Source organism: Nelumbo nucifera, chromosome 3, assembly GCF_055504915.1.
Source record: "Nelumbo nucifera cultivar China Antique chromosome 3, China Antique-T2T, whole genome shotgun sequence".
Classification (NCBI taxonomy): Eukaryota; Viridiplantae; Streptophyta; class Magnoliopsida; order Proteales; family Nelumbonaceae; genus Nelumbo; species Nelumbo nucifera.
Window position 1 is genome coordinate 27550643 of NC_142651.1, and position 16400 is coordinate 27567042.

Here is a 16400-nt window from a genome sequence, read left to right on the forward strand (position 1 = left end):
AAATTTTCAAAATATACCCTTTGAAAGCAGTTTTATTAAGTTACTTTTATAAAAACACTTTTATGAAAGCACTTTTACAAAAACACTTTTATAGAAATACTTTTATAGAAGTACTTTTACGAAAGCACTTTTAAGAAAGTACCCTTATGAAAGTACTTTATAAGTACTTTTGTAAAAGTACTTTTATAAAGTGCTTTCATAAAAGTATTTTCATAAAAGTGCTTTCATAAAAGTACTTTCTTAAAAGTGCTTTTGTAAAAGTACTTTTATAAAATTCAACTATGGATAATTTTGAAAGAGAAATTTTAAATAAATGCTTATTGTATGAGCACTTAAAAAAGCTGAAAATTTGGACTTAAAAAATAAGCACTTATTTTGGGATTATTTCCCAAATACCAATAAGTGCTTAATGACCCAAATAAGCACTTATTTTTAAGCACTCCCAAACATTGGTCAAGTGTACCGAAATGGTGGTCATCCATCTGAATCAACGAATGTGCATAACTTGAACCTGCAATACAATGATTTTGATTGCAAAATAATCATCCATTGTATGATGAAGAGATAGGATCTTCTCATTAACTTGAACCTGCAATACAATGTGCATAACTTGAATCTGGATTTACTCCTTACAGAACTTGCAGCTGCATATTAGAAACATCTCTTATACTTATATGTTATTATTCATGAGGAAATATTCTCAATACACGGCTGCAACATGCTGTAAGGTTGGTATTAGAAACATCTCTTATACTTGTATGTTATTATTCATGAGGAAATATTCTCAATACACGGCTGCAACATGCTGTAAGGTTGGTGTTAGAAACATCTCTTATACTTGTATGTTATTATTCACGAGGAAATATTCTCAATACACGGCTGCAATGTGCTGTAAGGTTGGCGCAAGGAGTAAATCCGAATTCACAGAATTTGGATTCATATCAATGATATCAAACTCTTGATTGTTCAAAATATTAGTATGGGTAACTCAGAAAGCCCAATTAATTTTATGTCATGAAACTGTGCTTTGCATCAACATGTATCTATACAGTTAATTGAACCAATGATTCTTTCTGGGAAATCATCTAAAACCTCCCTTGGCTTTATTGACAATATCTAAAACTTATCCCTAAATTTTTTAGATATTTTAAGTGTTCTCTTCCAACTAAAATTCTACAGACCGTCTGTCGTATCCCTATCCAACCACCATCCTGTATGGGCCTATTCTCTTGCAGCTCCAGTAGTAAAGTTTTAAGCCAGATTCATTACTCGCACTATTTAAATGAATGAACTACAATGCCCGATTCATGAATTTTGTACAATGCACTTTCACATCTGATGTTTCTTATCAAAAATCAAAGTCTGAACTTATCCTACAATTCTTATTGCTTAAAGTTGGTACCATTTAAGCAGGTAAACAACCGCTGCAGTTCCAAGCCATGCAGGTGAAAATCTGTTCATACACACTTTCCATGCATGGGTATTTTGGGTATTATTAATTAGGGTTTCAAGAGGAAAACATTACTACTCACCAGGGACTAGCATGAGGAAGCAACCTTGGATTATCATGCTCATACCAGTTAAGAATATAATGGGATTTCGTGGGCGTTTCATTCATGGAAATAGGCACACATTGCCGAATCACATATACCTTAGTCTTCTCTGCATGTTTCTCTTGGTTTTGATTTTTCATTGTGTGTATTTAGATCCTTATACATGAGCATCTTCAGCATGTAGCAGAGGTAAAAGGTCATTACTCAATGACTAATACAGAAATCTTTCAATAGCCACCTAAGCTGCCTCTGTGGTGTATCAGGACCATATGCAATGAATAGAAGTGAAAAGGGTGGCTCTAGACATTGTTGATGTCTGGAACCTGTTGTAAAGCCTTACTGGGAATCTCCTTACCAACTTATCAAACCAATCAGAGGCATATTTGCAGAGCTATTTTGGTTATGGGGTCTTGGAATTGCAAATACCCTCCCACCCCATGATCTAACTGAAATACCTTTTGCAAGAGTTTCAAAATATCTAGAAGAGGGTGGAGTCTGAAATAACTTTGTGTAGGTAATAAAGCTCAGTAGATTATGGACTATTTCTATTAGAATGGTAAAATAAGAAAATATTAGAAGGCCTTATGATCTGCAGGCAGCCCAGAAGAAACAGAATGTCTAATCTGCAAGTTCAAATCATGAAAACTGCAAACAAGCAATGAGAATTACACATCAAAGTAGTAATTATTATAAAGATGCAACCCAAAGAAACAGTTTCGTTCTACATAATAAGCTATTTGATTATAACAATATAAATATATATATATATATATTGGATGAGCTTATTTTTAAACGTGAATGTGACATACACGTCTATGGTAAAACAAACAAATGTAGGCAACTTTGTTGATGCTGATAATGAAGTGACAACCGCATATATGCTACAGAAGCCCAGAAGAAGCCAATCATGCATGACTTCTATATACCTCTGGAACCAGGGATGTCAATCCACTGCAGCTGAAGTTCCACTTCACCGCTTTCCACATTTTTCAGTCTCAGATACATATCCTGGACAACCTTGCCATCTTGCCATATGATACAGCTTTCCTCAGCAAGGCAGTTTTGCCTATTAGGTTGTACTCTCTGTATTATGGTACCACTTGGGAGATTCACCAAATGCATCTTTACAGCTTCTAGAAATGGTTTAATGTCAATATCTGCATCTCCCATTTTGTCATCTAGGCTGAATTTGTCCTTATCATATACTGTCTGCAACAACAAAAGATGACGACAGTTATGATGACTAGCAAAATTTGTGCAGGATTTTCTGGATGCAAATAAAACTGTCTTTTAGCAGTCAGCACCGAAAATCTCTCTTGACATTTCCACTGCATTAAAATTTCTCTGGAAATAACATTCCTTCATGTAATAAAGTTAAGAGAATCCCAACGGCATGAAAAACAATCCATCAGGAGCCAAAATCATCTAAAGTAAAACAGAAACACTGCTCTTGACCCACAATAAAGCAAAGGTGGCATTCCGTTTTTCACATTTGGTACAGATTATATATAATAGACTACACAGATAAACAACTATCTACATTATATGGACTCACTGTGTTACACAAATACTGCAAGAAGATGGTTGGATGCATTGTTGGATATGAAATTTACATTAAATTGAGTGTTCAACATGATATAGCACCTTGGTACAGGTATCCAGGTGTTACAGGCACTGAATAAATTTAATAGAAGATTTTAGTTTTATAGCTTTTCTGTTCATGGAAGATTGCGGACACCTGCAGTTCTATATAACTATATTCAAAACCTTGACCTCTAATATAAACATCAGTTCTTTATTATTTTTTCTATATGCATTTACACCAAAAGGACATCCAATAACCTTAGGCTACATTTAATAATTTGATGTTTATGCCACAAATAAATAAATTATATAATGCATGACTATCATCATGTACAAATTAGCCCAACTTCTACTTGGTATAGATAGAATTGTTGTTGTATTTTATGCCCTTATGTGTTTCCTCCCATATGGGAGAAGACAAGAATCCAGAAGCAAGGAAAAGTAATTATGATCTACCAATCAAAAAAATAAATACTTACAAGCTTGATTGGAAGCTCAGGATCTGCCACAGAAAGGGTTAAATCTTCATTCCACTCAGGATTGATATTCTTTTTCATTACACGAGTCTTCAATTTCTGCGTTGGATTCATAACTTCAGCATTGACAAATATCACCAATTAAACAATTTAGTTTCAAGTAAGAACATGAATCTTAATATCAGACTATCAGTACAAGCTAACTGCATAGAAACCATGTCAAGATTAAATATAACCACCACTAAAGTTTGACCTACCAGTGAAGGATATAAAAATTCAAATCAAGCAAATGTTTTTTAAAATATTAGAAAAGCAAATGAATAAAAAAATCATTAAGTATTGAATGTGGAAAGCAAAATAATTAAAATACCCTTGATGTGGCATGTCCAGAGAGAGAGAGAGAGAGAGAGAAAAAACTAATTCCTTCCACTTTTAATAAAAAATAATGATACAAAATACTCTTGCTTATTACTTAGAGTTGTCCCAAAATGAAAAATATATGCTAAAATCTTATTTCAGTAATTCATATCATTCAAGTACACCAAGTATAAAAAGATACAATAAGTGAGAGGGCTAGAAAATCCTTTTTCCATTCATGAAGAAGATATAATATAGCCTCATGACTCAAACCTTTAAATCCACCTATATGAAGAAAATAGGAATGAATCAAAGAGTTGGTAGTCCTGACTAAGGATGTCAACGGAGGTTTTGCTCAACCCAACCTGACTAAATAAAATGGGATACTGAACCCAATCCGCCTGTCCCAGAAATAGTAACCATATAGTCCTATACTCAGTTAAGGGTAATATCTACAATTATTACAATGCTACCATGTAAATGGGCCGGGTCTGTCCTGGGTTGACATCAAGCCAAACCCAATTAAGGCTGACCTGACCCTGACTTGATAAGGTTGGATCAAGGTGTGCTTACCACTTAGCCCGACCTACTGCCATCCCTACAGTCAGCATGTTAGTTACCACTACTCATGCACACCATCTCATCACCTATCAATATATGATTCACAATGTCTTTCCTCCTATACTCAGTAAACTTACAAGGGTTGGTATTCACCTGAAGTTAAACTTACAAGACTACATTGGGTTGGTATTCTCCTGAAGTTCTTGTTACTAGTAATTTTATTTAGGAGGGTTTTTTACATCAGAAATGCAAGGGCCATCGCTTGGTGCAGTGGCAAAATGTCAGACTTAAAAACTTAAGAACATGGATTAGAGTCTGAGAGCAACCACTTATTCAAGAAAATGCTGGTGGTTAGGTCTGTATACAGTCCACCCCTTTAAAGACCCCAGATAGCCAGGGTCAACATTGAATAAAGGCCCCTAGTTTGTTTGTAAAGAGGCCATTTGGCAAAGAAAGGGAATCTTCATATATCAGAGAAAATAACTTCTAAATCTTCTTGAGGAGGAGAAACTGGAAACCATGGAATACAACCTATGGATTCTCCAAGGTTGTTCTGGATTCACACAGGAAGGGGTTTGGTCCAGGGCAGAAAATCAGAGGAAAAGAATATCACTCTACACCCCAAAAAGAGTAGATTTCAAAATTTTCTAAACAGAGGTGTTTGTATTTTGAAAGCCATAAGTTTCCATATTCAGCAAAGCAAAATTTCTTTGGACCCAAACTGTGAAAGTTGAAAAATTACAGAATTGGGTTTGGGTCCCTTGTCCCTCTTCCATTTCCTTTTCCACCACATTCCAGAAACAGCCAAATGAAACAAAAACAATAATTTAGGTAATCATGATAAATATTCTTGTATTTTGCACATCTTCATTTTTTTAGACAATACTGACGTATTTGAATCTTATCAGCTTCACCATTGACAAATTTCACATATTAATGGCATAGTCATATTGAATATGCAGAGTATACCATCCAGTTCTATGTTTTGGAATCTTAATAATGATTAATATCAGTACGGTCATGAAGATGAAGCAGTTCTTAGTCATGCCACATGAAGTATACAATGCCAAGGGACTTGTAGGGATATGAGAAATGACTTATGCCAAGGTCTAATCCCCAAGTAAACTTCCACTTCTGATAATCCATTTATCCATCACTGTATCAAATATGACATTGGCAAAATAATCATAATCAATTAAGTGTCAATGCACCAAGAGGAAATGCATAGTTCGTTGTCACACTATATGATTGACTCTTGACAGCCTATGTAAGGAATTCAGATGCCCTACATGCTATATGATGGCACTATTTTACTTATCTTTTCTTTCTCTTTTGGCAGGTGGGATGGGATGTTTACATTCTTGCTTTATTCTCAGAGCTTATGCAATAGCAATAACCACCCTGCCATTTACTATGGGAAATTGACATAATTCAGCCTTCTACAGCAATAAAGGATATGACAAATCAATTTTCAGAGAGATTTGATCATCCCAAAGTTACAAAACATATGAAAGAAAATTAATGAATCAAATGGTTGCACCTAGATTTGGAATTTGATAGCATTTTTCTAAATTTATAATCTAATTAAAAAAAAAAGAAAACAGTTGTTATTTTCTTTAAGGAGCTTCCTGTTTTTGTTTGTTAGGTCTACAATTAGTAGTTTTCTATTTTGTTTAGGAAATAACTAGTTTAAGGTTGGTTTTGGTCCTTATGGATAAGCTTCAGGGTTTGTGCTCTTAAAGCCCCAAAGCGCAAAGTCCCAACTTTAAGCGCTGTGTTCTTCGGCTTAAAAGTGTTTTGACTTTAGATTATGTTTTTAAAAGAAACACTTAACAAATGCTTAAAACACTTCTTTGTTGCATTTTTGTTTACAAGGCTCAAAATAAGAAGCTTATTCAAACATAGTCTGAGTTAACTACTATCTTGCTAAGTTTGTTTTCCAAGTTTTATTCTTAGGAGTTTCTAGGATTCTAATTGATCCAGCTACAGTTTTAGTAATTGCCAAGTTAATTTTTGTTCTCTGTTATTTTCTATAATCCTCTGCTACTAGAAGAAAACCAGAAACTACTTTCTGGATTTCCCCCTAGATTCAGAGAACACTTCACTGGATTTTGAAGCAATAGTATCCATTGATGTTGCCTTGTATCTACCAGCCGTTATGTTAGAAGATTGTAAACAAGTAGGTTGAGTTTAAGTGGAGAAGAAGAAAAAGAAGAAGAAAGGATGGATTAACCGATCTCTATGTCCCTACCTCTTCTTTGTTTGCCTCTTCTCCTTTAACTCTTCCTCTACATCTTACTATTCTCTACCTATCAGACTAACTTGTCTTAAGCGTCAACCAGCATCTTACAGGAATAAGGATCGTGAGAAGGAACTTCCCAAAACTTAGGTGGCAAAGAAGAGAAACCCATCATGAATCCCAAGAAGATGAAAAATAAGCCATATTGTCTAACATAATTAATTTGGGTAAATAGAAATTGTCAATTATTGGTAGAACCAAAAAGCAAATGGAGACACAGTGATAATTTTGTTGTGTAGAGTAATGAACATATAGGAGGGATGAAACTGTAACAAAATGAAAAAATAATAGAGAAGAGAACACAAACACAAACACAAGGATTTATATTGTTCAGCGTATTCCCTATGTCCATAGAAAAAACAATTAGAAAATCTACTAATATCAAGGGAGATTACACTGAGAACCGCACCATTAAGAATGATAAAGATAAATTTTCTTACCAAGAACACTTTCTCCCCAAAGTGATGTTCTTTTCAAGAGATACATCTTCTAATACTAATGCACAATTCCCCATCTTATAAAAGTATCCTCACACCAAAATATCCAAGAACCTAGAACACAGGATAGGAAACAGCATTCAAGCCCAAAAGCCAATGGTACGTTTTTTATCAATACACCAAAAGCCTTAAGACTTGGAATGTATCAAGCCAAGCCATTTAACCTTTAGAACTACCATCATGCTTCTATAGCTGACATTTTAGTGGCTTCACTCTAGGAATCTCTCACTCTAGCAGTAGCTAGGCCTCTCCACAATGGCTCACACTCTAGCAGCAGGTAGCCCTTCCCTCTGGTGGCTTTCACTCTGCTCGAAATAGCCCTTTCCATAACTTCCCTTACTCTACTCTAGGTATCTCTTTCTGTAGGCTCTAATACCAATTGTTAGACACTTGACCAATACACCAAAAGCCTTAAGACTGTTGAAACACGTCAAGCCAATCTATTTAGCCTTTAGGACCTTAACACCCAAAGTCAAGGAATACCCCATGAAGAACTGAATTCTGTAGTGTTCAACACATGAATCATACCACCAAGATAAAAGACATCTAGTACACAGGTATAGACGGAGTTACTGAGCCAATCAAAAAGATAACCAAATGATGAAATCCATAATTAAACAAAAGGTGCCACAAACTCAGCACAAGGATGACTCAGCTATCAAATTGACCTAACTGCAGTCAGTTAGGTCAATCACCACCAATACTTATATGCCTCCAGACTCGGTCTATAAACTATTTATCACAAAAGATAGATTACTTATCACAAACATCAATACATGATCCAACAGCCACAATGATCATACATCAAAGTCCAACCTGCATATTTCCCTGATTTTATCTAAACAATCTCAAGATTCTAAAGCTGGACCACTAGTTTCACACAGTGGTAGAGAGCTTTAAGTTGTATAACTTGAGCCCCCTGTGATGATAGCAGAGAGTTCTAACTTACTCAAGCACTAATCAGTTGCATCAACAGATAACACCGAATTAGTACACAAATGAAAGAAAAGGCAAAACACTAAAAGCTCACAAAATATTGGAAGAAAATAAGCATAAAATCCACAAGAAGCATAGGGTATGTCTGGAAGATAAAAGATTAACTAGACAGCTAGCTTTTGGAAGATGATGAAGATAGAAAAGCTTCCAGCCTTCCACCAGTCAATAACATGGAAAATAATTGATGTTTGATGACTGTCAAGTCTACCAAATTTCTAGATTGGCTCGTGATTATACAGATGTAACAGAGTTTGATATCAGAACCAATATTAGAAAGTAATCTCTTATTAGTTTGCTTATTTTTTCAAGAAAACTCATGAAATTTGACAACAGAGGGAATTCCATTGTCACACCCCATGATACGACCAGAAACATTTTGCTTGAACACAGAGAAGTTAAGGAATAAAAAACGGGGTTAACCTGAAAGTTCAACCTTTGCAAACCTACATGAGGATGAAGCCCTCGAATCATTTAGATGGATATTGTAAAGCTTGGCCACATCCTCACCTACGCCATATCCAGGACGGGGTTCCATTTTTAATTGCTGAATACCACATGTTTGTCCAAGTACGAAGATTCTTCACAAACCAGCTCCATCTCCAAATAAAAAAGACAAATAAGAAGGAACCTACATGGAATTTACAACATCCAGTAACAAGATCTACCATCGTATCTGTAAACCCACACCTTTCAATTGGATGGCCCATATCAAACAAATTCATGCATATCGCCACTAAGCCAAGTGGGAAAAAACAAAACCTCACCACACACACACAGGGAGGGAGGGAAACAACCAAAATCCCATCTACACACACAGACACGCAGACAGAGACAGAGGAAGGGAGGGCGAGAGTTAATAGGGAAAGATGGTAAAGCAAAACTCATCAAATTCTACCATGAAAAATAGCAACTATACCAAATTCAGTGGTATAGAAGAGCTCAATTGGAACGAAAACCCAGGGTCAAACACATACAAACCCATGAAGGTAGGCAAAAAAACAGGGACAACCAAAACCAGAGAAAGGAAGAGCATGATCATTAAAGCGCCAAAAAAGCCAAACCTGTTTACCCATCTTGATAACAATGTAAGGATCACTGCTTACGACATCCCGAACGGCAAGATTGATGCCACGATGAATATGGATTCTGAGAAGACCCAGCAAGCTCTCCATTGACAACGATGAAGAATGAGAACTGTTCGGACTATGACCCGGCGACTCCATCTGACCCTCCTCTTCTCTCTATTTATTTTAATAATTTTGCAAGAACCCACCTCACCTTGACGTGCCTTTGATTTCCTCACCAATTACCAGCGCCCCGCGTTCAGTCAATCTTAATTATTAATCATGTGCTCGTCTATCTGTTTAGAAACCAGAACCAGGCAACATTCCTTCCTTCCATTCCTGTGGAAGCGTTTGTTTGAACACTGGTATTTAACGACTTTCTGGGGTGCTTTCTTTAGAAAAAAGGATTATTTTAATGGCTGTTATCTGTTTATTGTTTTAAGTTCTGACGTCGTGTTTGACCGAGAAATTTGAGCCCGTGAAAAGCGTTGGCAAAGGCCAAAGTTGCCACGTGGCTTACTTAAAGTGGGGCCCGCGTTGTGGGGAAGACCGGGGAGCGTGCGTTATGAGTTCTGAGTCTGAGGTTTTACTTTTACCCACCGCTAGGTCCGCTACCAGGGAGGGACAGAAAGAAATCGGCTTCAGTGAGTGGGTTCGGAGTTCGGACATTCTGCCTCCGTGACTCGTGGAGCCCATTCGTCCTATGTGGTATGGTAGCCTTGGTAGCCTGGTAGGTATCATCCCGAATTCGGTATCCTAGGTGAACAGATAAAAAGGTTCTTAACTTCTTATCAATGTTTTAAAAGCTTATACGCGGTGGATGAAGCGCTTTCCAGTTTCCTCTCCGGGTGGACCGGTCATCGGTTCACTCGTTTGGGGTTAAAGAATCAACTCGTGAGAGATTACAGCAATAAAAAAGTTTCAAAAACAATTAAATAAATATAAAACCATGTAACCCGCTTAATGACTAAGTCAATATGCTTTAGATGATAGACCACAAGTTGACCAGAACCAGAATCGTGACCAATCAGATAAACAGTAGGTTGAAAACATGGGGGATGGATCATTGAACAGGTTCCAACCAAAATATAACACAAATCAATATATATTAATAAATGATTTTTCATTTTTGGCCATTTGATTATGGGGAAAAAAGGCTGTCGTATTTTTGCCATGTGGAGAGATGATGTGGACATTCAGAGCCATCTAATAAGTAGAAAACCCTCCCGAATTGACTCTACTAGCATAAAATTATAAATAACGTTGGAAGTGTTTTTGTTTTTATTCTTCTTTTTGAACCCCCGTTAAGACAATTGCTGTCGCTTTCTTGGGGGGGTGTTATATTAGCCCCCATTCCCCCACACATTATGCCAATTGCCAACCAACAAAAGAGATTGAAACCAGGCCCTAACCTGCCACACAGGCCATACAATGTGGGCTTCCTTTTTCAAAAGGTTTGTCATAATAATTTAATATAGTTTTCTTATGAAAAAATTATGACCAATGGTGAAAAAGAGTCTTTGTGTATATGCTAGGATAAGGCTGTGTTCATATGTCCCTCTCTAAACTCATATTGGTGGGAAATTTGTATGAGTTTAAATAGAGGTAATATGTATGTATGTATGTGTTAGTCAAATCAAACTTGTAAGCTTTTGAAACAGACCTTTTATTCATCAAGTTCAAACTCGAATAATAATAGTCAACCTTACCCTAAGGTTTGAATTCAACGTGAATTTGATTCAAAGGCTAGTCAACCCTCTACGTGGACACTTCAGTGGAAGTGGAGAGGCAGTGGCAGTGGCAGTGGCAGTAGCACTGGCTTTAGGTAAGGTGTTTGTCAGGGGTTCGATTGTTTTGAGTTCTGTGTTAGCCCTGGGCCTTTTTAAGTCCTGTCTTTATCGTTTTGGTTAAGGTGTGGTCTCGTAGGCTAAGGAGAGTAGTTTGGTGGGCTTTGTCTTGGTGCTGTTTGTTTGCGTTTCGTTTCTTTTAAAAAAAAAAGTTAAGAAAGTTAAGATTAAAGTCGATGATTTTTCAACAATTAGTATAAGGCTGACGGCTCTGCACAGTAACTGGTATTGTTAGAAATTAATGAGAAGCAAAAATAAGTTAATTTAATTAAACATATTATGACAAAAACAGATGTTGGAAAATAGATATTATATGATTCATGAAGGATGATAAGATATATTGTATGATTTAAAACAAAAATATATATTTTTCAAACCAGATTGTGGTTTCAGTTATAGAAACAGAAAATGTTTTCATGTTTTTGTTTTGAAAACAATTTATTTTCAAACCAGACGATTTTAATTAGTTTTTGTAATTAACAACAATAAAATCAATTTACATTGACATCCATCCCCTAATTGCTAATTGAGTTACAAATTTGATGTCAAAAAGTTATTTGAAACTGTAGATTTGATGAAGGATGATGGGGTTTTAATTGCAATCTGTCACAATTGGGGTTTTAATTGCAAGTGGGAATTGGCTTTACCTAGAAGTAACAAATTTAAAAAAAAAAAAAAAAAACATTATAGGATTGGTAGTAGTGGTCTCTACCATTAAAATGAATTGGGGGTTAGATTTGTTGACTTTAATGATGGAGAAGAACATTATTCTTATTAACAACAAGCTAGAAAAGGCATGTGCAATGCATGGATCGGTGTTAGAAGGGGACCACGGGAGCAATCATATTCAATTTCCTAATTAATCAATATCATAAAACTGGTAATTAATCAAGTAGTATTCATCAAATTCCACCAGGGGATTGATTGTTCAAAGCCCTTAAGCTATTATGTCTTTCTGGCAGCATAGATTTTTCCTAGAAGGGAGACTGAATTGCTTGTGGGTGAGTTTAAATATCCACATATTTGATTTTTTATTTTAGAAATTTCAAAAATTATGAAATTTTGATATGATTGGAAGCAAACGGAAGAAGAGAGAGAATAAGCTGATGTGGAGAAAAACACTTTATATATTAATAGGAAAAATGAAGGATCCATTTGGTTTGCAGTCAGAATTGGAATCAGAATCAGAATGATTTATTCCCATAATCTATTTGATTCAGAGATAAAAAGGGAATAGGAATTAAAATCAGCAGGAATGATATTTCATTCCCATAGGAGGGGCAGAGGGGATGACATTCCAGCATGAATAAAAGCGAGATTTCGATTCCACCCAACGAAACAGTTGAAAATGAAATAGCTCATTCCGATTATAAATCCAGACCCCTATTCCTACGAACCGAACGGAGCCAAATTTCAATAGAAATTTGTGAATTCTCAACACAGCTCAACAAGGGCAACAGACTTTGTGATGAGAGTGCTAGACAAGTAACAAGTGAAAGAATAACCATAGATCTTCAAGTTGACTGAAGGAAAAGAAAAGACAATTAGATGAAAGGTTTTGGAGTTTTGTTTTGTACTGATTCGGTTATTAGTTTTAAAATTGAAATAAGATTTCTACTCTAGAAAATAACATCTTATTTGTTCATATAAGCTTGAAGGGAAGCTATAATTTGATGGTAAAATAGAACCTTCTATGAAAACATTCTGTACAAATAGGCAGAGATGGTAAGTAGGTTCTAAAAGGAGAATTGATGATGTACAAAGGTGCAGGATTTGAAACCGTGAAAAATCTTATATTTTCTTCTATTCTTTTTCATAGTGATGAATAAGCATCTCTGCGGTCTGCCTTTCAGATAAAGCAAACACCAAATTATATACCAAAAATATATATATATATATATAAAAATATTAGTCTTTTTATTATTATTATTGCGTTAAGTTGAAGTGAATTTCTTTTGGTCATGAATAAATTAAACAAAAATAACTTTTAAAGTTGGGTATACTAGATACTAATAGTGCTTCATTTTCAAAATATTTAAAAAAAATTATGGATCAAGAATGAGTTTTTGCTGTTTTTAGGTGATTCCAATTTCAAAATTTGCTGGAATTAATCAAAATCAGCAATGCTGAATTGAAAATTATCAATCTTTTGTATGTTTTGAAGAAAGCATGAACAAGGAATGGATTAATTCATACTGGTTGGCCTAAGTTTGAGCTTATTTTACATCAATAGTGGTTTCATGGATTCTTTGTTACAACTCAAACTTGATTCAGTCTCCCAATTAACCTCTAACAAAAAAAAAAAAAATCAAATAAAAACCCAACCTAAATTTTTCTCAACGGTGAGCTCCAAACAAAGCCCTTATTCAGTATGGGATGGTATTGTCTATTGTGATCCATGGAGTTGATCTTTGTGGTAGACTAACGATGGACCACTTGGGCGCCCAGTACTCACATGCTTGCCTGTCACAGTCAAAACTGATTTGGGGTGTTTTTACAACATGATTGATTTTGTAATTATATTATTTTCTATTGATCTAATAATTATTTTTATTTTCAAAAATAAAATCAATCATGTTGTCTGAACACTCCCTTCTAGATTATGAAGTAGAAACAGAACTACGGAACTGCTTAAAATTTTAATTTCGGGAATTGGAGAGAGAATATTTTTGCTTTGATTTTATATTTTTTATTATATAGAGAAAGATAAGAGATTCCCGTGATTTTGCTCATATAGCAGTTGTTTTCATTTAAAAAAAATCATGTTGCCTAGCTTCTTATTTGATTTTCTACTTAATTTCAAAGAATAGATTAATTTTCCATCTTATCCGGTAAGGAAGGATGGGTGTTAACCACAAAAAATATATATATATATAGAAATTTATTGAAATTTTTATATCTATCTATCTATCTATCTATATATATACACCATATACACTAAAAAAATGAGAATGTTGAAATTGGTTTGGTCAAAACACCATGATTTTATTTTCCAACCTTACCCTCAACTTTCTATTTTTTTCTCATTGTATATATATGTCATTGCAAAATAATTATGAAAAATCACATAAAATGAAGAAACAATATAAATTACAAAAAACAAAGAAATACATAAAAAATTTACAAAAAAAATCATAAAAATTGAATAAAAATAACATAAATTACAAATCTATACCATACCGAAAAATGAGAATGTTGCAATTGGTTTGGTCGAAAGACCCTGATTTTACTTTCCAACTTTACCCTCAACTTTCTATTTTTTCATTGTATATATTGTCATTGCAAAATAATTGTGAAAAAAACACAAAAAAAATGAAGAAAGATAATATAAATTACAAAAAAAAAACAAAGAAACATAGAGAAAATTTACAAAAAATATAAAAAATCATAAAATTGAAGAAAAAAACATAGATTACAAAAAACAAGGAAAACCCATAAATTATAGAAAAATGAATAAAAAATGTAGAATAAAATAAGAATTTATATATACTACCATATATAAAAAATGAGAATGATTCAGTTAGTGTGGTCGAAAGACCCTGATTTTTCATACCAATACTACCCCTTAATTTTTTTTTTTCTAACATATCCCAATTCTATATGAGGGTGCATGATGGTAGTTGGCAACAAAAAAAGCATTATCTTTTCTAAAGAGGCATTGGGTGGGCATCTGATCCATCAACCCATTAATGGTCCATTTTGGGTTCAACCTAAACTCACCATATCCCAACCCAACCTACCCAACACATTAATTTTTCACATAATACATAAATTCTTGAAAAATATAACTATAAAAAATACACAATATACAAATAAAGATAGAAAATGTAAAAAATAACATAAATTAAAGAAAAAAAATCAAGATAATTATGAAACGCATAGAAAAGGAAGAAAATAATATAAACTACAAAAAACAATGAAATACATACAAATTTTACAAAAAATGTTGAAAATCACAAAAATTGATGAAAAATAACAGAAATTACAATCAATAAAGAAACCCATAAATTATGGAAAGATGAATAGAAATTGCAGAATAAAAAAATTATAAAATATATAAAAAATGAAAAAAATATAACAAAAATACATAAATTTCATTCCATGGGCCCTAGACATGTTTGTTAGTTGGACCCATGTCTTATAAGGGCATTTGGTCTCTAGGACTGTATGTTATCATGTGTATGGTTGTTAAGTAGGGCTTGCAACTCATGTCCTTAGTAGTAGGCAACACTATGACACGTTATGAATCGTTCAATTGTTTTATTTTTGGACAAATGTGTAGAGGTGATCAATGTGCATAGAAGGTGTTTGCATACATGTTACTCTAGTGGTTGGTTGATAAATTTTGCTCCCAACTAATTTAGCAAATTAACATAATAGTTTAGTTTACTTTTAACCATTAATAGTAATTATTTTCATAGGTTTTAGGTTATCACAAAACGGGAGATTTATTAAGAGTGGCATCTCCAATTCTCCATAAATTTTGTGTTTCATTGGGATGAACTGTATCTATATATAATGCTGTTGAATGTAATTTTATCATTGATTTGGTGCATTAATGTTTCAATTTGATGCATTTGCAACCAACATTTTATAAATTATAAAATTCAGATATTGGCATTTTGCGAGGATAATCTTTTTTTATATATTATATAATTGTCTTAGAACTTGAACAATATGTAAACTTTCATCTATGCCCGAGATGTAAAAGCATAGTCAAACATCACCATCAATATCAAATACCCCATGCATCACACGGACCATTCCAATAGTTATTCCAAAAAAATGATGAATCAGAGTCAAGTTTGTTGCTTAGATGATGCCACTGAGAATCCTAATTCCTAAGACTTCACTTGATCTATGCTACCTAACATGCTATTTCTTTAATTTTTAAGTATGTTAATATATCTAATTAATTAAAATAAATATCCTTTTATAAAACTATAAAGTATTAAAAAATAGTTGTCCCCATTTGTAGCACAAGGTCTAGCGGTGATCAGTCTCAGCCTTGGCCTGCAAAGTTTTGAGCTTGGGCATAGGTTTTGGGTTAAGCCGAAAGATTTATGACCAGACTTGGATTCAATACATCTACGCCCAACTCTTCACATGTTATATTATATTTATATATGATATGATATGTATTATATAATATGGCATGATATAAAA

At 34.1% G+C, this 16400-nt stretch overlaps 1 protein-coding gene across 2 annotated transcripts; it reads right to left on the minus strand.

Moving 5' to 3' along the window:
* Positions 1 to 2218: 2218 nt before the first annotated feature.
* LOC104601998 (protein C2-DOMAIN ABA-RELATED 4-like) lies at positions 2219 to 9733 on the minus strand. Of its 2 annotated transcripts, none has more exons than XM_010265569.3 (3): positions 9385 to 9733; positions 3617 to 3712; positions 2219 to 2762 (listed from the first exon to the last, which is right to left on the minus strand). In XM_010265569.3, exons 1-3 carry the CDS (start codon positions 9544 to 9546, stop codon positions 2472 to 2474), a joined length of 549 nt encoding a protein of 182 aa, XP_010263871.1. In that variant the 5' UTR covers positions 9547 to 9733; the 3' UTR covers positions 2219 to 2471. The 2 variants fall into 2 exon arrangements, with proteins under 2 accessions (XP_010263871.1, XP_010263993.1); XM_010265691.3 differs by lacking the exon at positions 9385 to 9733 and adding an exon at positions 8757 to 9317.
* Between the last annotated feature and the right edge of the window lie 6667 nt (positions 9734 to 16400).